This window comes from Caenorhabditis elegans, chromosome I (assembly GCF_000002985.6).
Source record: "Caenorhabditis elegans chromosome I".
Taxonomy (NCBI): domain Eukaryota; kingdom Metazoa; phylum Nematoda; class Chromadorea; order Rhabditida; family Rhabditidae; genus Caenorhabditis; species Caenorhabditis elegans.
The window spans coordinates 9808177-9833488 of NC_003279.8; the positions used below are offsets into that span (position 1 = coordinate 9808177).

The window sequence follows — 25312 nt, forward strand, 5'->3', positions numbered from 1 at the left end:
TCTTTTATATCTCATATATCTCCTCAATTTCCGTCTGACTCACTTATAAAATCGAAGAGTCTGAAAACATAAATAAAACATGAATATTATCAGCTCGTCTTCATTTCCACCGAAATATTGTTGAACACAAAAAGATGTTCGTGTGAATCTTCGGGATCTTCTCTCTACACCGATCAATGCTTGTTCCCAAAGCAAGCTCTGAAATCTGTTTTTTCTTCCAGTTTTTAGCCTCAAAAATACTAAATTTTTCATTGTCGCTAGTGTTCGATCCACCATTGAAGCCTTCCATTGTTATTTTTTTGTTTTTTCTCTTGTTTTTTGTCTTTACTCCCATTTAAAACATTTTTTCGTACAATAGGATGCTTGACTTAAACAATTAAAGCTTTAGGTTTGAAAAAAATATATAGTGGAGAAAAGGGACATAATTATTGTAGTAGTTACAGTAACCATATGAATTATTCACATATTTTGAAGTTGGTAACGTTTGCAAATATCATAGTAAAAAGTGAAAAGTTCCGAAATTCAACTTGAATCATAAAAATTAGATTTTTTTAAAAATTTTCTAAATCTGGTTTTTTCTGTATCAAAGAGTACAGCTCCACCTTTAAAAATTATTAGTACCCATATTTCCCTTAAATGTTTCAAATTATCATATTTTGATTTTTAAAAATACTCTTGAATCTTTCTTTAATCATATCGCTACCGGTTCATAACTAAAAAATTGCAGATGCGCGTCGGATCAACGGTTCGAAGTCGGGCGAAGGCGCGTGTCGTCCGTCGTCTAATTCTCCTTCCAGTTGCACTTGTTGCCATTATTGGAGCAGCTCATTTGATGAGAGAACGACGTAGTAATCAAACAGGTCCTGGAATTATAACGCCTGAAAATACACCTGTTAATGCTTCAAAACCATTTTGGAAAACATTGCTTCCCACTTGCAATCGGTGAGTTTTCAAACAAATATTTAATGCAAATTTAATGATTTAATGTTACGAGTAACTTTTACATGAAAATTTACATTCGAAACGATCTGATTTGAATAAGATATTTCAGCAATCCTTTAAAAAATAGTTTTCAACTCTATGAATTTTTCTCCAGATCTCTAGCTCCACCGGCTCCGGATGTCAATGACGATGGTCAATTTCCACCTGATCCATTTAGTCTTGAACAACGCCAAAATGGATTTGTAGTTTTGCATATGTGTGGTCTCATCTACATGTTTGTATCACTTGCAATTGTTTGTGACGAGTTTTTTGTTCCATCACTTGATGTTCTCACTGAAAAGTTATCATTATCTGATGACGTGGCAGGTGCCACTTTTATGGCTGCTGGTGGATCGGCACCCGAATTCTTTACTTCAGTAATTGGAGTGTTCATTGCACAGAATAATGTTGGAATCGGAACTATCGTTGGTGAGTCGATACTAACTTCGAATCTTCAAGTTTTGAAACCAACTCCATTAATGTTGCAGGTTCCGCAACATTCAATATTCTCTGTGTTTTGGCTTTTTGCACTCTTTTCTCAAAATCAATATTGGATTTGACATGGTGGCCTCTTTTCCGAGATGTATCCATTTATATGTTGGCTCTTGCAATGCTCGTTTTCTTTTTTATGGATGAAATGGTAAAAACTATAAAGTAGGCACATCTAGAATTCTATTTTTTCAGATAACATTCCCCGAAGCTCTTGCAATGTTTTCCATCTATATAGTCTATTGTACGGTCATGAAGTTTAATGGACAACTTGAACAATTAGTTAAAAAAGGATCCGATTCAGAAGAAGCTTCGGCTCACGAAACTCAAAAATTGGCAGCTGACGTTCCGCATAACAATAATAATAACGATTTGGTTAGTTTGAAGTGTAAGGTTTTATTTAAAAAAATCTAATTTCAGGCTCAATTAGAAGGAAGTGAACTACGTCGTCGATCATCAGCTCGTCGTCAATCGGTTCCAATTCTTCATTCGGGAACAATGTTTAGAAATGGAATTATGCAATTGATGAATCAAACATTGGAGCAACTTCCTGAAGGTATACTCTATATTCAAACAAATGTATTCTGAAGTTGCATTATGCAAATGTGCGTGTTTTCTTCGAGTAGACAATCACTGAGAAGTGGTTTTGTTTGTTCACATACTCGCTATGAATTTTATAGAAGCTTGCGATTTTTGAGCTTCTCTATTGTTAGGTCCATGTTCATTGGACTACAATTGAAAAAAGATGTGGGAAGTGTGCGGATCTTTTAGTTGTTGTAGTTAGACAAAAAAATCATTTAAATTAGAATTTGAAACTCACAATCAGAAGTGGACATGAATTATTTTCATTTTTTGTCGAGTTATCTTGTCGTAAATTATTCGGACAGGTCTCACCACGAGACAAGTTTTATAAAATTTTTATTTATTTTTCTGGCTTTTTCTGGCCAGGCGCGTTTCAGAAAATTGCAAAGCTTCAATAATATTTGTCGACTTTGAAAAAAAACAGAGATTAGGATGTCATCACAAAAGTACTCAACTCTTCATTTTCTCAGATTCGGAAGAAGACGACAGCTCACGGAGCCGAAGCAATGTGAACATCGAGTCACACGACATGCATCGCCTAAATGTCAATCAAAGTATGCCCGATCGCCGCTCTTCACAGATTGAAGAGATTGTAAGCGTCAATCTTTGTGAAAAAGGAAAACAAACGTGTTTTTGTTTCAGAAGTCTCTTTTGGAAGAGCAAGAGGAAAAACCACTTGATATGACATGGCCAGAGACTTGGGTGAAACGATTGACTTATGTATTGTTAGCACCTGTTGTAATACCCATGTGGGTCACTATTCCGGATGTTAGAAAATCTGTAAGTTAACATTTTTCTTGTTTTGAAACGGGATTTTTGAAGCATGATCCGATGCAAAATATGAACTTGCTTGGGTTGCTCTAAACTATTGAATTTCGCTCGATTTTTCAAGGACCTTCCAAAGGTTTAAGATCTACCATAGTTGGGCTCGGATCTTTCAGCTAGCGAAGATCGGACGATCGGGTTTTATCAATGGAGTCCGAGGAGGAGGTGCTACTTATCCGCATCCACTGCAACTTTTTTCGAACGAGGGCCGAGAAAAAATGCGAAAAATCGGTGTGTGCATCGCATTTTACATCGCATTTTACGACATTTTGTACTTGCTTTGTTTTCTTGTGTTTTCACCGATTTTTCCCGTGTTTTCTTATTAAAACTGATAAATAAATATTTTTGTTAATGCTAAAATAATTTCCAGATGAAAAAAATATGTATTCAGTCGGCAAATAGCGGTAAAAGTGGTCAATGTAATATGATGGATTACGGGAATAAAAAACCCAAATTTTTTCCCAAACATGATACATATGCTGTTTAGATGCTAAAAGTACCTGATTTTCATAACGAGACCGCTGAAAAAGTTTTGAGATTTTCAAAATTCAACTTTTTGTGCGAAAAAGTCGAGATTTTGGCACAAAATGTTGAATTATGAAAATCTCAAAACTTTTTCAGCGGTCTCGTTATGAAAATCAGGTACTTTTAGCATCTAAACAGCATATGTATCATGTTTGGGAAAAAGTTTGGGTTTTTATTCCCGTAATCCATCATATTACATTACCCACTTTCACCGCTGCTTGCCCACTGAATACATAATTTTTTTACTTGGAAATTGTTTTAGCAGCTGCAAAAAATATTTATTTATTAGTTTTGATAAGAAAAAACGGAAAAAATCGGTGAAAAACGAAAGAAAACACGCAGAAAACAAAGCAAGATAAATGGCCGCTGAAATTTGTCGGGGACTCGGCCATGGCCTAGAAACCTTTTTGCCTCGTCCCTCGTTCGAAAAAAGTTGCAGTGCGCATCTTCACACGCATTTTTCACGCCCAACCGGCAACATTGAGTGAAGAGTAGCGCCCCTGGAATTTTAGTCGGGAGCTAATTTGCTCCAAAATAATAAGAGAAATGTCACGTTAATAGGATTGCTCTCATCAAAATTAAAGTTAATGCTTCTAATTTTCAGCATAACCGTGGTCTCTACCCCGCGACATTCATAATCTCCATCTTGTGGATCGCATTTTTCTCGTATCTCATGGTTTGGTGGGCAAATACAATTGGAGAGACATTTGTGATTCCAACTGAAATTATTGGATTGACTATTCTAGCTGCTGGAACAAGTATTCCTGATCTTATCACTAGGTGAGTTGAAATATTTTGAAATATTAATCTCCAATCCTTTCATTTACAGTGTTATTGTGGCTCGAAAAGGTTTGGGTGATATGGCAGTGTCCAGTTCAGTTGGTTCAAATATTTTCGATGTCTGTGTTGGTCTACCGATTCCGTGGCTTTTATATTTTCTAATAGAATATATCAAGCATCCAAATGAACCTTTATCACCAATTTCTGTGAGTTCAAAAGGATTATTATGCTCTGTTGGAATGCTTTTCATCATGCTCATTGTATTGGTCTTTGCTATTTTCTTATCGGGATGGAAGATGAACAAGGTCTGTTGAAATTCATTCAATTTTCAAGTTTAACTTTGAAATTTCAGATTTTCGGAATCCTGATGATCGTTTCCTACGTTTTCTTCTGCGTATTTTCAGTTAGTTTGGAAACTGATAAACTCGTTTGTCCGTTGAATATTTGCGGATAGTTTTGATAATTTTCCTTTATTTTAATTTTTCTTAGTTTCTCAAATATTTCTCAAAAACTCAAAAACGGTCTGCATCAACGGGTTTACAAGTTTTTCATTCATCCTAGTGACTTATACTGATTTCATATTCCCTCTCTTTTTCCCCCATTGAATTTGAAAATTTGTATATATTTTCAGCATCAATAGTTGTTATGCATTTATTTTTCTGTATTTTGAAATTTGAAATTTGGTGTCATTCATTTTATAATAAAAACAACAATTTTATAATTTGAAAAAATAAGAACTAAATCAATGGAATATCAATTTCTTCTCCGGTTTCTGCTGGTTCAGACATTTCAGATGTTTCAGTTATATTTTTCGATTCTTCCATTGCTACAGTTGTTGGATCAGTGGTATCTGGTTTGCCGGAACGAGCAGCTCTCGAGGAACTTCCATGTGGATGATCTTCATCAAGTTCCGCAGAATCAAATCTGCTTTGAACTTCGTCTTTATTCAAATTTGTGACCCGATGCTCGGGCTCCGCATTCCATCCACCAGAATTTTGGGATCTAAATAAAACAATATAATTCCTAAACATGAACAAGTCTGAGTAGTGGAAACTTACTGAATAGCTCCTTCTCCACCAGCATTGCACAATGGAGTGTTACAACAACACAATGAAATTGGAATATTTTGGAATGTGGTTCCAATACATTTGTTTTGAGCGAACTGTAAGAAATCTTGGTATTATTTTTTTTTAGTTTCAAGTCAGTTCAGTTGTTTGGCAATAATTGGGTCTTATTTTCATATGAAAAAAATCATAATTTTCCAAAATATAGTATTTTTCTGGGAAGTAAATTAGTCTAAAATCATGTAATTCCGTTGCCATTTTCCCGTTTCTATTTGCAGATCCCAAAAATCCATTTTCAGTCATTTTAATAGCAGTGTTTAAAAATCGAAAAAATGTTTAAAAAAAAATAACCATGCATCTCCACATACTGCATCCCGCTTTGGTAACTTCAATTAATGAAGCAGCTGATGCAGTCATATTATAACAATATGCACCAGAATTTTCACAATTGATTGTTGCAGTTCCAACCGATGTTCCTTTGATGAATTTTAGACCCTGAAAAAAGGAATTATCGGAACATTTTTTGTACATCTGGAATGAATTTAGTCACAAAGTTTAATTAAAAGTAGTTTTTACTTGGCTAGATATGATTTTTTTATTGTTTCTAGACTTATACCAATTAAAACAATTAAAAGAGTAAATAACGATCTCAATGAACTTTGCAAATAAATTCCAATAGTATCAGTAAATAAATATAAGACTTACCGTATTACATTGAATTGCAAATGTTCCAGAAACAATTACCAAAAGTGAAACAAATAAGCGAAGCATCTGAAAACACCAATTAAAAAAAGAGGAACTAAAAAAGAACAATAAAATGAAATAACTAGTAGTAGGAAAATAGGTAAATCAACCGACATCTTCTTTTGACCTTGTTCTTTCTTCTCTGTGGGAAAAATAGAAAAGTATTGTTGAATGAAAACTACGTTGATTCGGTGTCAGTTTATCAAATGGATACGCAGACATTTTATATCATTTGGTAATTTGATTCCCGGGTTTATTTTATTTTCTAGTATAAACTTCCGGATCGTTTTCATTTTTCGATTAGTCATGAACTTACGAGTTGTATTCAGAAAATATTGCGCAGAAAATGAAAAAAAAATTTATTACAGAGAAATAAAATATTTTAAAATCTAACAGACATAAATTGGAAGGAAATATAGCAGTCTTTACCCGACAAGTGTTGGATTTGCTTTATTTTGAACAAGTTGGTCAACAATCTGAAATTTTTTAAATTAACAAAGTTCAGAAAATTTAAAAAAATCCATACCTTATCACGATCAATACCATGAATATTAAGATTAGGAATAATATGAGCCATATTGAGATCGATATCATTAATTCGTTCGAAGAAGTGAGCTTTGAATGGGAACCGTTGATTTGTCGTGGGAATTGGAAAATTCATGCGAGTATGATAGATATCTGTGAGCTCTTCATCGTGCTTTTCCAGTGTTTCTTCTTGAAAATCAAACATCTGAAATTGTGTGGGGGTAAACGAAAGTTAACAAAAGGTGGAGTAAACCTCATTAAGTCCTGGAAGAGGAATATCTAAAGCTACAGCGTGACTTGTGAACTTTGAAGAGTCAACTTCGGCACCAACAATAAATGAATTCTGAAATATTTTTGATACTGAATGTAAAATGGGGATGCTAAAATTTATAAACACAAAAGAAACAAAAGAAAAAAGTTAAAATAAATTTTGACGAGTCTGCTAGTTTTTTTATTCATTCCCAACAATTAAAAAAGGTTTTTTTTTCGTTTGTGGTACTTCTGAACTATAAATTACCTGAAACGGTTGATGCTGTCCATCGGTGAATAAATGTGGCATATTTGCATACTGCCTATAGTTTTTTCTTAAATTTAAATCAAGAAAATTGACACCCTGAAGAGCATATCCAGCTCCCCATGAATCTCCAAAATCATTATTAGTACCGACAGCAACCATATGTGTGAACGGATTTAATTGTGCATGTCCAGAAAAATGTTTCTCTTGTCCTGGTAGAGATACATCTGGTACTGGCTGAGTTTTATGATATAATTTGTTTCCGGCAATATATAAATTTGGTAGATACGGTCCGGAACGGTGATCGGATACACCTGAAAAACTAGATGTTCTAACCCACAAAATTTTAGTTAAAAAAAAGAAGAAAATAATCTGAATTAATAGAATGTTACTACAAAAGTTAAAAAAATTCTTATGTGTACACTTACCGAATGGAAGCCGAATCAGACCGATTCCACGTGGACGAAGACTTTCCACACTTATCAAAAGAATTGAAAAATTAAAATAAAAGGATAAAATCTTCCGAAGAAGATGAAAATTATCAAAAGTTGATATCTTCAACTCCATCAGACATTATACCAAAGTAGATAACACGAATACTTTGATCATTTGAAAAACGAAAGAAAGAAAGCGAATTGGAAGAAAGAGAAGGATGGAAATCCACGATATAAGACACACGAAGAATATGTTGGAGAAAATAACGGGAATCAATCGTGTTTTGCGGATCTATCATCATTTATCACGTCTTGTCTGCCAATTCATGTTGGACTTGTTGTTCTATTCGAGAGTTAGCAAAAAAAATGTTTTTTTTTTCGAAAATTAATATGCCATTTTTTGTTGATAACGCCTACACTACCCGGTCTCGACACGACTAAAAGCTTTGAAATGAAGGCAACAAGAACTGGTGTGCCCCATTAAAAAGTATAATAATTTCTATTTCCATGTTGTTTCGAAGTTTTCTGCAATTTTCTACTATTCTTTAACAGGAAAATGTTTCCATAAAATGGAAAAAAAATAATTGTGAAATTTTACTTCTCCTCGTGGAGTACACTTCGGAATGTTCAGAGAGAGAGAGAGAGCGTTTAGCAGAAGATCATTTTGATTCGAGGTTCACAATTTAGCTGTAATAAGCACTTTTCATCCAAAAAATGAGAAAAATGAAATAAAATTTCGGAACAACAAAGAATGGAAACTATGTACCGTATTTTTAGTTACTTTTCCTGCAAAGTATATTGCGGAACTTTGGATCTCGGTTATAAGAGAGTCTGAATTTATTTTTCGAGTCAAAAATAATTATGCTTTTTCTAATCGATCTTTTGATACTATCTCATCCAAATGATAACAATGTCCAATAGTCAAGCTTAATTCCAATTAAGCCTCCAATATTCTCTAGCAATGACCTATTGTTGTTATCAACTGGAGACAGTCGATCTCCTAAGGATCATCTACGAAAACGTTCATTGTAGCGCAAATTCGAACAAAATATGAGAGGACCGGTTGGATGATAGGCGATTTGCACGTGAAGACGCTTGATCAAAATATGATGTTCGTTTCGTCATCGGCTTTTTGTTATTTCACAAAATGGAGTTGGGAATGACTATAAAAATTGAAACTTTGCTTCTGGTTATATGCAAAATTAATAGATTTTCCAAACTTTGAAAATTAATTTCTGGCTTCAAACTAACTTTTTTAGAAATTCCCGTTGCCATTTTGTAGCAAATTTTATGTTCTTTCAGAATTTGAAAACAGAATTTTAAAAAATTTCGAAACCGCCAAGTTCAAGCATTAAAAGTGAATTTTCAGTCATACCTTGTAGACCACAATTTATATGCAAAATTAATAGATTTTCCAAACTTTGAAAATTAATTTCTGGCTTCAAACTAACTTTTTTAGAAATTCCCGTTGCCATTTTGTAGCAAATTTTATGTTCTTTCAGAATTTGAAAACAGAATTTTGAAAAATTTCGAAACCGCCAAGTTCAAGCAGAAAAAGTGAATTTTCAGTCATACCTTGTAGACCACAATTTATATACAAAATTAATAGATTTTCCAAACTTTGAAAATTAATTTCTGGCTTCAAACTAACTTTTTTAGAAATTCCCGTTGCCATTTTGTAGCACATTTTATGTTCTTTCAGAATTTGAAAACAGAATTTTAAAAAATTTCGAAACCGCCAAGTTCAAGCATTAAAAGTGAATTTTCAGTCATACCTTGTAGACCACAATTTATATGCAAAATTAATAGATTTTCCAAACTTTGAAAATTAATTTCTGGCTTCAAACTAACTTTTTTAGAAATTCCCGTTGCCATTTTGTAGCAAATTTTATGTTCTTTCAGAATTTGAAAACAGAATTTTAAAAAATTTCGAAACCGCCAAGTTCAAGCATTAAAAGTGAATTTTCAGTCATACCTTGTAGACCACAATTTATATACAAAATTAATAGATTTTCCAAACTTTGAAAATTAATTTCTGGCTTCAAACTAACTTTTTTAGAAATTCCCGTAGCCATTTTGTAGCAAATTTTATGTTCTTTCAGAATTTGAAAACAGAATTTCAAAAAATTTCGAAACCGCCAAGTTCAAGCAGAAAAAGTGAATTTTCAGTCATACCTTGTAGACCACAATTTATATGCAAAATTAATAGATTTTCCAAACTTTGAAAATTAATTTCTGGCTTCAAACTAACTTTTTTAGAAATTCCCGTAGCCATTTTGTAGCAAATTTTATGTTCTTTCAGAATTTGAAAACAGAATTTCAAAAAATTTCGAAACCGCCAAGTTCAAGCAGAAAAAGTGAATTTTCAGTCATACCTTGTAGACCACAATTTATATGCAAAATTAATAGATTTTCCAAACTTTGAAAATTAATTTCTGGCTTCAAACTAACTTTTTTAGAAATTCCCGTTGCCATTTTGTAGCACATTTTATGTTCTTTCAGAATTTGAAAACAGAATTTTAAAAAATTTCGAAACCGCCAAGTTCAAGCATTAAAAGTGAATTTTCAGTCATACCTTGTAGACCACAATTTATATGCAAAATTAATAGATTTTCCAAACTTTGAAAATTAATTTCTGGCTTCAAACTAACTTTTTTAGAAATTCCCGTTGCCATTTTGTAGCAAATTTTATGTTCTTTCAGAATTTGAAAACAGAATTTTAAAAAATTTCGAAACCGCCAAGTTCAAGCATTAAAAGTGAATTTTCAGTCATACCTTGTAGACCACAATTTATATACAAAATTAATAGATTTTCCAAACTTTGAAAATTAATTTCTGGCTTCAAACTAACTTTTTTAGAAATTCCCGTTGCCATTTTGTAGCAAATTTTATGTTCTTTCAGAATTTGAAAACAGAATTTTGAAAAATTTCGAAACCGCCAAGTTCAAGCAGAAAAAGTGAATTTTCAGTCATACCTTGTAGACCACAATTTATATACAAAATTAATAGATTTTCCAAACTTTGAAATTTAATTTCTGGCTTCAAACTAACTTTTTTAGAAATTCCCGTAGCCATTTTGTAGCAAATTTTATGTTCTTTCAGAATTTGAAAACAGAATTTCAAAAAATTTCGAAACCGCCAAGTTCAAGCAGAAAAAGTGAATTTTCAGTCATACCTTGTAGACCACAATTTATATGCAAAATTAATAGATTTTCCAAACTTTGAAAATTAATTTCTGGCTTCAAACTAACTTTTTTAGAAATTCCCGTAGCCATTTTGTAGCAAATTTTATGTTCTTTCAGAATTTGAAAACAGAATTTTGAAAAATTTCGAAACCGCCAAGTTCAAGCAGAAAAAGTGAATTTTCAGTCATACCTTGTAGACCACAATTTATATACAAAATTAATAGATTTTCCAAACTTTGAAATTTAATTTCTGGCTTCAAACTAACTTTTTTAGAAATTCCCGTAGCCATTTTGTAGCAAATTTTATGTTCTTTCAGAATTTGAAAACAGAATTTTAAAAAATTTCGAAACCGCCAAGTTCAAGCAGAAAAAGTGAATTTTCAGTCATACCTTGTAGACCACAATTTATATGCAAAATTAATAGATTTTCCAAACTTTGAAAATTAATTTCTGGCTTCAAACTAACTTTTTTAGAAATTCCCGTAGCCATTTTGTAGCAAATTTTATGTTCTTTCAGAATTTGAAAACAGAATTTTAAAAAATTTCGAAACCGCCAAGTTCAAGCAGAAAAAGTGAATTTTCAGTCATACCTTGTAGACCACAATTTATATACAAAATTAATAGATTTTCCAAACTTTGAAAATTAATTTCTGGCTTCAAACTAACTTTTTTAGAAATTCCCGTAGCCATTTTGTAGCAAATTTTATGTTCTTTCAGAATTTGAAAACAGAATTTTAAAAAATTTCGAAACCGCCAAGTTCAAGCAGAAAAAGTGAATTTTCAGTCATACCTTGTAGACCACAATTTATATGCAAAATTAATAGATTTTCCAAACTTTGAAAATTAATTTCTGGCTTCAAACTAACTTTTTTAGAAATTCCCGTAGCCATTTTGTAGCAAATTTTATAACCAGCCGATGACCGCGCCTCCGGCGTGGTCATCTTTTTAAAAAGTTTTTTTTTTTAATTTTTTCACTGAAAATTTGAATTTCCCGCCAAAAATTTGGGTCTCACCACGAAGGGTATCACCACGATGGGTCTCACCACGAAGGGTATCACCACGATGGGTCTCACCACGAAGGGTATCACCACGATGGGTCTCACCACGATGGGTCTCACCACGATGGGTCTCGTCACGATGGGTCTCACCACGATGGGTCTCACCACGATGGGTCTCAGCACGACGGGTCTCACCACGATGGGTCTCACCACAATGGGTCTCGTCACGATGGGTCTCACCACGATGGGTCTCGTCACGATAGGTCTCACCACGATGGGTCTCACCACGATGGGTCTCACCACAATGGGTCTCGTCACGATGGGTCTCACCACGATGGGTCTCGTCACGATAGGTCTCACCACGATGGGTCTAACCACGATGGGTCTCACCACGATGGGTCTCACCACGATGGGTCTCGTCACGATAGGTCTCACCACGATGGGTCTAACCACGATGGGTCTCACCACGATGGGTCTCGTCACAATGGCTCTCACCACGACGGGTCTTACCACGATGGGTCTCGTCACGAACATTTTTAAATTTTTTCAAATTTTCCAGAAGGTTCTAGAACATTCCAGAATTTTCTCGAGCTTTCCAGACGATTCTATATAGAACATTTCTCGAATTTTCTAATATCCCTTCAAAAGACAAAAAGTCAATTTTTCCTAAACTACAGTAATCCTACAGTACTCCTACAGTACCTCTACAGTACTACTACAGTACCCCGACCACATCTCATCACTAACCTCAAACCAATATCCCTTCAAAAGGCGAAAAGTCAATTTTTCCCAAACTACAGTAATCCTACAGTACTCCTACAGTACCTCTACAGTACTACTACAGTACCCGACTACATCCCATCACTAACCTCAAACCAATATCCCTTCAAAAGACAAAAAGTCAATTTTTCCTAAACTACAGTAATCCTACAGTACTCCTACAGTACCTCTACAGTACTACTACAGTACCCCGACCACATCTCATCACTAACCTCAAACCAATATCCCTTCAAAAGGCGAAAAGTCAATTTTTCCCAAACTACAGTAATCCTACAGTACTCCTACAGTACCTCTACAGTACTACTACAGTACCCGACTACATCCCATCACTAACCTCAAACCAATATCCCTTCAAAAGACAAAAAGTCAATTTTTCCTAAACTACAGTAATCCTACAGTACTCCTACAGTACCTCTTCAGTACTACTACAGTACCCCGACCACATCCCACCACTAACCTCAAACCAATATCTCTTCAAAAGGCGAAAAGTCAATTTTTCCTAAACTACAGTAATCCTACAGTACTCCTACAGTACCACTACAGTACTACTACAGTACCCCGACCACGTCCCACCACTAACCTCAAACCAATATCCCTTCAAAAGACGAAAAGTCAATTTTTCCCAAACTACAGTAATCCTACAGTACTCCTACAGTACCTCTACAGTACTACTACAGTACCCGACCACATCCCATCACTAACCTCAAACCAATATCCCCCCAACATCTTTAAACGCCTAGTCTCTTTACGCTGTGACGTCACAGACTACAAAGACTACATAGACTACAAACTATGGACACACAGAATAAGCGCTTTATTAATAGTAAAAAATCAACCTATTCAGTTGACAATGGTTTTCTTTTATCAAATTTTTTAAAATTTTAAAGAAAACACAAATCAACCTATTCAGTTGACAATGGTTTTCTTTTATCAAATTTTTTAAAATTTTAAAGAAAACACAAATCAACCTATTCAGTTGACAATGGTTTTCTTTTACCAAATTTTTTAAAATTTTAAAGAAAACACAAATCAACCTATTCAGTTGACAATGGTTTTCTTTTACCAAAATTCTTAGAATTTCAGAAAGAAAACACAAATCAACCTATTCAGTTGACAATGGTTTTCTTTTACCAAATTTTTTAAAATTTTAAAGAAAACACAAATCAACCTATTCAGTTGACAATGGTTTTCTTTTATCAAATTTTTTAAAATTTTAAAGAAAACACAAATCAACCTATTCAGTTGACAATGGTTTTCTTTTACCAAATTTTTTAAAATTTTAAAGAAAACACAAATCAACCTATTCAGTTGACAATGGTTTTCTTTTACCAAATTTTTTAAAATTTTAAAGAAAACACAAATCAACCTATTCAGTTGACAATGGTTTTCTTTTACCAAAATTCTTAAAATTTTAGAAAGAAAACACAAATCAACCTATTCAGTTGACAATGGTTTTCTTTTACCAAATTTTTTAAAATTTTAAAGAAAACACAAATCAACCTATTCAGTTGACAATGGTTTTCTTTTACCAAAATTCTTAGAATTTTAGAAAGAAAACACAAATCAACCTATTCAGTTGACAATGGTTTTCTTTTACCAAATTTTTTAAAATTTTAAAGAAAACACAAATCAACCTATTCAGTTGACAATGGTTTTCTTTTATCAAATTTTTTAAAATTTTAAAGAAAACACAAATCAACCTATTCAGTTGACAATGGTTTTCTTTTACCAAAATTCTTAGAATTTCAGAGAGAAAACACAAATCAACCTATTCAGTTGACAATGGTTTTCTTTTACCAAATTTTTTAAAATTTTAAAGAAAACACAAATCAACCTATTCAGTTGACAATGGTTTTCTTTTACCAAATTTTTTAAAATTTTAAAGAAAACACAATCAACCTATTCAGTTGACAATGGTTTTCTTTTATCAAATTTTTTGAAATTTTAAAGAAAACACAAATCAACCTATTCAGTTGACAATGGTTTTCTTTTAACAAAATTCTTAAAATTTCAGAAAGAAAACACAAATCAACCTATTCAGTTGACAATGGTTTTCTTTTACCAAAATTCTTAGAATTTCAGAAAGAAAACACAAATCAACCTATTCAGTTGACAATGGTTTTCTTTTATCAAATTTTTTAAAATTTTAAAGAAAACACAAATCAACCTATTCAGTTGACAATGGTTTTCTTTTATCAAATTTTTTAAAATTTTAAAGAAAACACAAATCAACCTATTCAGTTGACAATGGTTTTCTTTTATCAAATTTTTTAAAATTTTAAAGAAAACACAAATCAACCTATTCAGTTGACAATGGTTTTCTTTTATCAAATTTTTTAAAATTTTAAAGAAAACACAAATCAACCTATTCAGTTGACAATGGTTTTCTTTTAACAAAAATCCTTTTTTTATTTGCCGTTGGTATTTGAAACAGGCAATTTTTTTTTTGAATTTTTGAAAAAAAAAAAAAGATTTTGTATTGAATCAAAAAAGTGAAGTTTTGAATAAAATTTAAAACTTCCACTCATCAATACGAAAATCCTTTTTTTAAAATTGCCGTTGGAATTTGAAACATGCATTTTTTTTTGAATTTTTTGAAAAAAAGTGTTTTGAATCATTTAATTCAAATGATTATTTTTTGTTTTTAAATTTTAAAATTTAGAGTTAAACTTGCAATTTTTCAAGTAAACTTTGATTTTTGTATATACCTGGCTCCTCCTTTGGTGCTCCATCTTTGGCAGCCTGCTCCCTTCATTTCACGTCCTCCGCCAGCTCCATCCAACCACACTGGTCCCTGCTGATCCCTGCTGCTCCATGCTGTCCATCAGTGTCCCGCCAATTGAATCGACCACAAATTCTGAAAAAATATTATATTGAATCAAATAAAAAATATTAATTTTAAGAAAACAAAAATGTTTTTCAAATTTTGAAATTTGAAGTTTAAGGTGAACTTTTTCAACTTGCGAATTTTCAAACATGTGTACCTGGTTTTTCCTTGAGTGCTCCATCCTCGGCTGCCTGCTTCGACCAATCCACTTGCTCAACCAGGTCTTTCCAATGCATCCTTGTCTTCCCTCAGCACACCTCTCCTCACTGGTCTCCACTGATCCCTGCTCACTGCAGTTCCATGTTGCCAACCATTGTCTTGCCTATCGAATCCACCATTGGTATCCACCATTGACCATGACAGAAGATGAGAGGTTTTCAACACCTCGGACTGAATTTTATACTGTTTTCCCGCCTTTTATATTGCAGCTGGGGTGGGTGGGCGGAGTTAAGTGAGGTTATTGGATTAGGCGGTCACGATTTTTTTATAAAGTTCGTTTATACTTTTTTAGGATAACATTTTTAGAACGTGATTGAACTTTCCTTTAATTTTAAATTTCATCGAGTTTACTATTTTCCCCGCGACCTCACTTTTATGAAATGTCTCATTATATTCATTTTAAACTTTGTTTCATTTTGGGCGTCAAAAAATTTCGAAACCGCCAAGTTCAAGCAGAAAAAGTGAATTTTCAGTTATACCTTGTAGATTACAATTTATATGCAAAATTAATAGATTTTCCAAACTTTGAAAATTAATTTCTGGCTTCAAACTAACTTTTTTAGAAATTCCCGTAGCCATTTTGTAGCAAATTTTATGTTCTTTCAGAATTTGAAAACAAAATTTCAATAAATTTCGAAACCGCCAAGTTCAAGCAGAAAAAGTGAATTTTCAGTCATACCTTGTAGACCACAATTTATATGCAAAATTAATAGACTTTCCAAACTTTGAAAATTAATTTCTGGCTTCAAACTAACCTTTTCAGACGCTTAGCGGTCTAGTCTTAAAAAACAGTTTGGGAAATTTTCGAAAAAAAAAATCTGAAACTTGCCCAAAATATTTTCAGATTTTATTCAACAAGTAGACATTTTCCAAAAAGTTTCCAGAATGTCTGGACACCCCAAGACTCCTTAAAATTACTGAAATTCTTGAAAACACTTTTGGAATAATTGTACTGACGCTGAGACTCTCTCAACTTGAGAGCAGAAAAAAAGTATCATGAAAAACTTCAGAAAGATTTTTTTTTCAGTCAGAAGTCAGACACTTGAATTTTATCCGCAATTTTTGGAGCGGTTAAATTCTTGAAAAGCCAAAAAGTTATGAAGTGCCATAATTTATTTTGTTATGACAATAAATTTCAAGACCCTCTAGATCAAAATTAAATAATCTTTAGAAAACTTACTGTAGTCTGAAAACAATAATAACATTAACAAAAACACATTCTATTTCGTATTCTCTAGTTTTACGTCATAATAAACTGAAAATCACAATGTTTTTGGCTGTAGTACAATAAGTTTAGGGAGCACTGTGATCTGCGGGAAATAGCAGATGGAAAACGATGAGAAGACGTCATTATTTCTGAAAAAACAAGAACATTGAGTTCGATGATGCTGTTCATTCCTGAATTGACGTAAAAATCGAACAAAAAACAAAAACTGGAAATGAAATATTGTGATTACCGAAAATCGGAAGGAAGGAAAGAACTCAGTGGGGGGTTCTTCATGTTTTCGTCGTCCGTTTCGTTCAGTTTGCATGTACTTTGTGTTTTCCACTTTGAGTCAGTGCAAATCGAAAAAGAAAGGGGCATTCCTGCATTTACTCTGCGTCTCCCAACTCATCAAAATGACAAATGTTCACTTTTTCTCTGGGTCATATGTTTTTGTTCCAGAAATTCAACATTTTTGATCTATTGTTGTTGTTTTTCAAGCTGACCATTTTCCGGACTCATGACCTTTTGAAGCTTCTCGTCAACTCGAATGTGTAAGAAAATTCCAATTTCTATTTTCCTTTTTTGTGTTCCATTCATTTTCCCTATTTATCTTTAAATTTTAGAAATTTTCAAAGCTTTTGCGTTGTAATGTACTGTGATCACATCGGCTCTCCTCTACTCCCTGCCCTTACCCAGAAAACTCTTTTTTTGAAAATAGTTAAAAATAGAGATACAACAATAAAAAGTTAGCACATTTCTGTTGATTGGTTAAAAAGTGGTCGGAGCTGATCGCTGATTGGTTGCAGTTCTCACTTTGGAAGTTCGAACACGCAGATTAACCAAAAAGGCAACATCGAATTAAAAAAAACATTTTTAACTTAAATTTTAAACTAAAAACCTTGACATCTCTATATTGCAGATTTGATTCCAGCATTTGATTTTGAATTATGTATATTCGGCAAACCGAACTAAGTTATTGAAAAACTAGAAACAGGAATTTATTGCAAAACTAAAATACCTTCCATCACAGCCTTCTGTATTGAATTTCTAGACTAAAATGTGATCATTTGCACTCTTACTGTTTGTCTCGACCCAAACGATAGTGTAGCATGTGCTTTGTTTTCCTATGGCGTCGTCATTTATCGAGCGTTTTTTGTTTGAACAAACTTTGTGTTATGATGCTACGGTTTCTAGATTAACTGTACAGATTCATGTTTTTGAAAATATATTGCACGTTTCGCACAAGCTGCAGAACCCTTCAAGCAACCGCTTTTTTGTTATTCTTAGTTCAAGTTAGTTTATTTTTGGAAATTAAAAGAGCTCTTTTTTGGGAACTTTGAAATTGTAGAAAAACCTAGTGAGTGGACTCAAATCGGTAATTTCAGCCGGCCTAGACTTATTATGTTTCTAAGAATGAATTTCTGTGAAAAACTAAGAAAACTGGCAAATAACCCTCCGAAAATATTTCACAACACCAGTAGGGCACTCTCTTTTTTTTATTTATTTGATTTAGAGAGACATGATCACCTGTTATGATTTTTTGTGAGGGGGTGGAATGAATGACTCGTGTTTATTCGAATTGTATTCATTGTTTGATAACAACTCACTGTTGGCAGGACCGTATGTTGATTCAAATACATTGATTCTTGATAGTTTTTTGAGTGAAAGGGCTCGGCTTGAAATATGACCTGATTGTTTACGATATTGAGGTGCTTTTTGGAGATCTTGTTTCTTTTTGCTTGTATATTATGTTTTTATCCAAATCGAAAATAGCATGTTACATAGGGTTTTCCTAATGGACAATTATGTATCCTGTAAAATAAAAAGTCTTCTATGCAAGTTTGTAATTTTTTGGAAAGGTTCACTGTATTTTAAAACATACTTAGAAATTGAATGCATCTCTAAAATTTCATACGAAAAACAAAATGAATTATATTAATACTTTGGTGCAAATTCAATATTTTGCAGAAAACGAAACCTACTTCAAATTGCCATTTTTCCCGTTTTCTGTGAATTGAGCACACCGGAAGAATGCCTGCCTGATGCCTACCTGCTTACCATCTGGCTGAAATTTTTCGCACATTCAGGTGTAAGCAAAAATTCGCCTTGTAGGTAGGCAGACATTTTGTGCCTTCAAACAAGCTTACTCAAAGCTGATATTCAAGGCATTTTTCTTTAATTTCAAAACGCCTCAAAAATTAAATGAAAAAGCACAAAAGTGAACAAATAACAGGTAACAAACCAACATCATGTAAGTAACGAAACGTTGAAGGAGAATATTGAGGCGTCTCCTTCCCCGTAGAATATTTTTTCTTCAGCAAACTCTTCTGTTTTCTTGATTTTTAAAAATTCTCTAAAACACTTTTTTAATCCATTTTCCGGTTTCAGAGAATGTTCAAAGAATTGTCACATTTTCAACGACAAACTCTCTTGTCAGATAGTATTTCAGTCACGATAAGTACTCTCAAGTACCGTAACCTACCAAAAAACTTTCCATTTTCAAAATCAAGAATCATTGATTTTTTACATTTTGCTATCTCAATTATTTCGTCGTTTCATTCGGTGCAAAAAACAGAGGTGGTTGTTTACGATCATAGGCACATTCTTTCTTTGCAAGAATGTACTTTTTGTTCTGCAAACAGAAGAATTCTATGAAATCAAGTGTGTATGATCTTTCAATGGGAAAATGCCCAATTTTTGGATTTTTTCTTTTTTTCTAATTTTCACGTATACGTATCACGTATATCCTTCCTTAATCTGTAGTTGATGGGTTCGACTTCACATTTTGGATGCAAAACCTTGCTACAACTATTGTAGTTTCAGATATATTTCAAAATATTCTCTACCAGACTATAACTAAGATTAAAAGAAAAGGCGAACAGATTTATTTGGATAGGTCTCGAAGCGAAAAAGTTGATAGAAGCATTCAAAAAATTTTTTGAAGTTTATTAAAAACCTTGAAGTCATAACGGAAACAAAGAAACTTGGTATGCCAGCAAAATAGAATATTCCAAGTATTTTAAAATAAAATTCTCATTTTTCGAACTCTACCTTTGGGGGCAGCCTAAACCTATCTCCTGCCTACAAAAACCTGGCAAAATGATCACAAAAACAGTTAAGCAATGTTTAGTTTATGAAATAAAAAAACACAACTATTTTTTCAAACCTTATTCATCTAACAACCCATGAGTTGATAATTACCTTTGTTTTCAAGAAACTTATGATTCATTGCCAACATGTTGTTCTACATTTAGCTATGTTTTTGCATTTTTGAAAATTTAAAGATATATGTACATATGTGATAGCAATTTTTGAGTCTTGAACATATATGTCATTGTGTTGGCTACCCTCGTGATTATTCAACAGTACTAGCTCAATCATCACCAATTACAAAGTATGGGAGGGGCCGATGTACGCCCTAATCAAGAGAAGTTCAAACGTTGTAGATATTTAAAAAAAAACACATAATTTCACTTCACCGTTCTTTCCTTGTTCCTTTTAAAAATGTGCATACTTTTTATGAACTTTATATATGTGTTCCTTTTTATTCAAAAGAGATCATACATCAATTCCATTCCAGGAAATCCTCCCTCTCTTCTTCCTTTTTCTTGCTTTTTGATGCCATCCTCCTTCTCTTAATTTCTCTTTCCCAATGTACCCAGATGCATTTTTTTCCATTTTTCAGACAATTTCCTACTTAAAAATATTTCAACTTATTTTTCAATTTTATTTTTAAATTTGCGTTTTATTAATCCTTTACACACTTGGAAAGTTTATAATTTATAAATGCTTTTTCATCTACAACATCTAAGAAATTTCTTCGAATGCATTACTATGTATTTTTAACTTATTTTTTTATGTACCCGTATAAAATAAAATTTTTGAAAAATCTAAATAAAAAAATCAAATTTTAAATTAAGCATTCAAAAAGTGATGTGATTAGTTGAAAGTTCACCTGGATACGTCAATTATATTCTAAAATGGGCGGAGTCAGTTGTTTTCAGAAAAATATTTTTTATGTGCCAGAACTATCCATAGTTATCCGTAGAATATAGTCTACTTTGAGTTTTTCTTGCTGCAAAAATACTTTCAATTTTTAATGAATTCCCGTGAAGTTTTGAAGAGCAAAAAGGTACTTATGACGATGTTGTGTTTGAAAACTTTTTCTACAAGATGTGGAACTTTTTTAGACTTTAAATATTCTTGATCTTTTGTACTCCGATATGGTTAACGAATTAGATTAAAATATATATTAGCAGGGAACCTAGATCGTTTGAACTGAAAAGTTTTCAGTTAAAATTCACCATATTTATCTTTTCCCATAAATATTTTATTTTTTAATTACCTTCTACAATTTTGTGTCCCCACGAGTCTAGCTTCCCAATCGAGCTGAAGTTTCTGTAGAATCTTCTCCCAATACTTTTCGTTAATATTTTAAGATATTAAAAATATAGAAAAATATTTTCTGTGATTGAAAATAATTGGAATTTGAGTTGGAACAACTGAAAAAGTTGTCAAAAGTTGTCTGAAAGTTGATTTGTCTTTTTTTCCTGCAATTGAGAACTTTGGGACAGTTTTTGAGTTTTTTCAGTTGTCCTCTCTGGTTTACTTTGAAGGACTACATGTTGGTAATGCTGATAACCCCTGATTCTAAAATCCTGAAAGATCTCACTACATATAAATGAAAATATGACTACAATTTTCACGAAAACACTCCAAAATATAAGATTGACAATAGCTAAAACTTCGAAAAACTGGTGGGCGTTTGCCGAAGATTTTAGCATTCAGCAATATCGGCATTTGCTAGCTGCATATTAGTTCGGTTTCAGTGCAGCACTGGCGTGAGTCGTATCCCCATGTGAACTCATAATTAGTTTCTTGTAACCACATAAATACACCGAACTTAAAAATTCTTTTATTAAAATACAATACTAAAAGATTCCTTTTTGCTTCAGTTTCTCGACCATTTGCTCATTGAGCAGCACCGGCGCCTGGACCGAAATCCTCGTAGCCATCGTCCATTTTTGTCTTCTTGCCGTCCTCCTTCACAAGAACATCCATTCCACTTGGTTCGTTTTGCTGAAATTATTTCAATTATCAACTATTTTCAAGACTTAATCAATTTTAAAATTCAAATTGTTACCTTATTAGGATCTTCCTCCTTCTTTGCCTGATCCTTCGAAGCATCTTTTTTTGGTGTGGCAACAACCTTCTTCTCGGCTTCCTCTTTTGCCTTCTTCTCTTTCAACTCCTTTGCTTCCTTTGCCTCCTTTGATTTGTCCTTTTCATTCATATCCACCGAAGTTTGCGATTTGGAAATCGACAAATTTGACTTCTTCTTCGTTTTCGAAGTTTTCTTCTTGTCAACGCCGTCTTTCTTCGTATTTTTACTCTTTCCATTCGCCATTTCTTTGTTTTATTTCGATGAATCGAAAGTCTGAAAATTATCGATTAAGTTGATTTGCATACAAGAAAATATAAGATTATTTGCCAAAAATTGTGGTCCTAAGTTGTGACTCGAGCAGAGCTTTTATGCTACGAACGCAGTGAAAAACTCGCGGGGACTGTATCAGTTTCTCTCGTGCTAGAACCCAACATTGCGTTTTTGCGGAAAAAACTCAGAAAAATTGAAAACTGAGATCACGGGCAACCAAAAAGTCAAATTGTCTGAAAACGCAGTTTGAAAAAAGAAAACTCACTTTTTCAACCAGAAGAGAACTGATTCGAAATGAATGAATTTTGATGTGGCTTGAGATGAAGAAAACGTGTTTCTTTTTTTCCTGATTATCCACGTTTTCAACTATCCATATTATCCACGTAGAACGTGTTCACGTTACACTATTTTTTGAGTTAACTTTTTTTTAAAGTTTTTATTATGCCTTTTATGAAACATTCATTACAGGCTCAAAACCCAGTGTGCTACTAAATTTTCCTGCGACAATTCTTTGCTATAACATGTCTCAGAGCCAGCATTAATAGCTCCTGTTTTTTCAGATATCTACAGTAACCGCTCAATAAATTCCAACTCTTCTCAGTATTTTGCTCCTTTGCTCTAATATTTCTCATCTTTTCCAGACAGAGCATTGATGTTGTCTCTTCCTCCCTTTCTTTTTCTCTTCATTTTCCTTTTTTGTCGGACCGCTGAAAGCTCTGAAAGCGTGTCAAAAACATGCTCCGTCTTTTCCTTTTTCCCTCCTACTTGTTTTGCTCGAATCTGTGTGCGCACATGCTATTTTGAGACTGCGTCTCTTCGTCTTATACACTGTCTCGGTGCATTTATTCTGAAGAAAGGGAATGGAATAGAAGAAGAAGAAGCTGCACAGAACATAGATATTCTGGAACATTGTTTTGCTTGTTTTGGAAGGGCCATTGAACCAAGATTAGAATATCAAAGGTTCAGAAATTGGGGACTTTTCAAGGTTTTACTAGATTCCGTTCCTATAGAAAATGATTTACCAAACTTTTGAAACTGTTCCATTGCCTTATTTTTCCAACAAAAAAAAATAATTGTGCGGGTGCCCGAAAGACGCCTTCTCGCTTTTTTTTTTTATTTTGGTCAAATTTCCCGATTTTTTAATGAAAAAGTCGAGCAATCCAAGTTTTTTTTTGAAGTTATGAAAAAAATTTAAATTTTAAATCATATTCTTTTCATGTTGGCGGGAAAAATAGTTCCTTAAAAAGTTGAGATTGTTTTTCTAAAAATTGATTTTTTGGAACGAAATACCAGAACACGAAAATTATAATTTTTCAATGACGTCCGCCCGCCTCCCCGCCTCTCGAAGCCTACGCAAAAAAGTGTTGGAAGCGACCCATCTTGCCTCCACCAGCTGGAATGATTAGCTGTGAATACTAGAAGTGCATGGATTTTTGAAAAAGAAAGTAGAATAATCTAGTCCAAAACACGTTGTGTTTTTCTTCCATTTTTCCAATTTTCTCTCTTTTTCTTTTTTGTTGTTGTTGCTGTTCCATTCAATTTTGTGCGGACCTTCGACTGCCGTTCAAATGGATCGTGAGCAGAAAATGATGAGTGGAAAAACATCAACACAAAAAATAGAGAGAGCAAAAAAAGGAAAAAGAAGGCGGGGTAGAGACAGATGGACGGGAGGGGCGGTCTTTGGTTAGTTTTTTTTTCTCTTTTTGAACACACAATTGACAGACAAAATGGAATCTCTTTTATTCTACTTCTTGTTATCCGATCTTTCATATTTCACTTGCTCCATTTTCTATTTAGAAGCCCTTTTTTGTAGACAACACACTTTTCCAGTCATCCTGTTAGACATCTTTTGTAGAACATTCAAATCTTTTATTTTTGCTTTGCCGAGGTGGGTGCCTCTCATCTGCATCTTTACTCGCCCACCTGGCGCCCTTTAGGTACATACCCCTATGTTCTCAACGTTATTTTTATATTTTTGATATTACCTATCCAGTGGACGTTGACAGTTCAAAAATAGATCAGACGCAGAAAAAAATTGTTCCCCGCAACGAAAACACGCCGAAGCCACGTGGTAGCTCAACGTGGAACATGCTTCAATACAAATACATGAGCTACCACGTGGCTTCGGCGGGCTTTCGTTGCGGGGAACAATTTTTTTCTGCGTCTCTTTTATTTTTGAACTGTCAACGTCCACTGGATAGGTAATATTATTCATCGTTTTTTTGGAGGCGTTTTCCGGGCGATTGGTGGGAGTATACCAGCTGTTATGATGAATCTCCCTGAACTTTGAACTTGGGCGGGTAAGAATTCAGGACGACTGATTTCAATTTCCGAGTCAACCAAAAAAAACAGGTTAATAAATAAAAAATAAATCTAACATTTTCTGAAGCTTTATGGAATTTTCAATACATTCTAAAACTATCTCTCACTTTTTAAAATTTTCTATAAATTTCCATAATGATTTTGAATACTTCTAATGTTTTTTTAAGCTTTCTGGAGCTTTTTAGAATTCAGAAACTTTCTGCAAACTTTGCAAAATTTCTGGAACTTTCTAGAATTTTTCCAGAACTTTCTAAAAACACTTTTTTTTAATTTTTAAAGGTTTCCATAGTTAAAAAAAATTCCCAGAACTTCCCAGGAATTTTGCAAATTTTCCTAACATTTTTTGTAGCTTGTATAATGTTTGAGTGTCAAGCTTAATGCCAGAAATATCTTATTTTTCATTTCTTCCACTCAAAAAATGAAATTATTAAAAATAAAAGTTCAATAACTTGAAATATTCTTGATGTTCAAACGTCACAACCGGATTTTTCATTTATTTATTACGCTCTCTCGGATTAGGATTTTCTTGATTGGGGCGGAGCTGACATTTATTAAGAAGGTGGTGATAAGCGATAAAAAGTCATAGAAGTTCATAGCACCATTCGGATTAGTATTAGTGTAGTAGTTGTTGGCTTAGAATAGAAATATGATTTGACAAAAGGGGGAAATGAGGAAGTTTTTCGTTTTTTATAAATTTCTATTATAAGTGTGCTCAGTTAAAGTTTAAAAACAGGTCAAAATTCAATTTTTGGTAGCTCGTACTTCAGTTCCTTGTAACTTCAGCTTGGCATTTAATTACGCTCTAATATGCTTTGAAACATGTGAAAAACACTGAAATCGAAGCAATTACAAGCAAAAATGTTAACCAATTTATTGT

At 33.2% G+C, this 25312-nt stretch overlaps 4 protein-coding genes and 1 non-coding gene across 6 annotated transcripts; 2 read left to right on the forward strand and 3 right to left on the reverse strand.

The window, feature by feature from the left end:
- Positions 1–727: 727 nt before the first annotated feature.
- On the forward strand, positions 728–4899 carry ncx-4 (Sodium/calcium exchanger membrane region domain-containing protein; the record flags this gene model as incomplete). 2 transcript variants are annotated; one of them, NM_001047198.5, is made up of 10 exons in its annotated part: positions 728–942; positions 1097–1410; positions 1470–1621; positions 1666–1845; positions 1891–2026; positions 2523–2644; positions 2695–2832; positions 4007–4182; positions 4232–4487; positions 4535–4899. In NM_001047198.5, 10 exons carry the CDS (start codon positions 728–730, stop codon positions 4634–4636), a joined length of 1791 nt encoding a protein of 596 aa, NP_001040663.1. The 2 variants fall into 2 exon arrangements, with proteins under 2 accessions (NP_001040663.1, NP_001040664.1); NM_001047199.4 differs by lacking the exons at positions 728–942; positions 1097–1410; positions 1470–1621; ... (2 more) ...; positions 2523–2644; positions 2695–2832 and having other exon boundaries at positions 4076–4182; positions 4535–4636.
- F35C12.7 (Activin_recp domain-containing protein) lies at positions 4858–6017 on the reverse strand (the record flags this gene model as incomplete). Its single annotated transcript, NM_001026278.8, has 4 exons — positions 4858–5184; positions 5241–5344; positions 5598–5741; positions 5952–6017. The coding sequence occupies 4 exons, from the start codon at positions 6015–6017 to the stop codon at positions 4920–4922; spliced, it is 579 nt and encodes a 192-aa protein (NP_001021449.1). The 3' UTR covers positions 4858–4919.
- A 322-nt stretch (positions 6018–6339) lies between these two features.
- On the reverse strand, positions 6340–7731 carry F35C12.3 (Phospholipase A1). The gene is made up of 5 exons (NM_001375169.1): positions 7458–7731; positions 7033–7343; positions 6769–6858; positions 6517–6720; positions 6340–6466 (listed from the first exon to the last, which is right to left on the reverse strand). Exons 1-5 carry the CDS (start codon positions 7594–7596, stop codon positions 6416–6418), a joined length of 795 nt encoding a protein of 264 aa, NP_001362164.1. The 5' UTR covers positions 7597–7731; the 3' UTR covers positions 6340–6415.
- Positions 7471–7540, forward strand: Y67A6A.3. The gene has a single exon (NR_050443.1). It is a non-coding gene; the product is annotated as an Unclassified non-coding RNA Y67A6A.3 (non-coding RNA).
- A 13854-nt stretch (positions 7732–21585) lies between the features above and the next one.
- Positions 21586–22393, reverse strand: Y67A6A.1 (Non-histone chromosomal protein HMG-14). The gene is made up of 3 exons (NM_001392892.1): positions 22379–22393; positions 21823–22116; positions 21586–21758 (listed from the first exon to the last, which is right to left on the reverse strand). Exons 2-3 carry the CDS (start codon positions 22084–22086, stop codon positions 21651–21653), a joined length of 372 nt encoding a protein of 123 aa, NP_001379038.1. The 5' UTR covers positions 22087–22116; positions 22379–22393; the 3' UTR covers positions 21586–21650.
- Positions 22394–25312: the final 2919 nt, after the last annotated feature.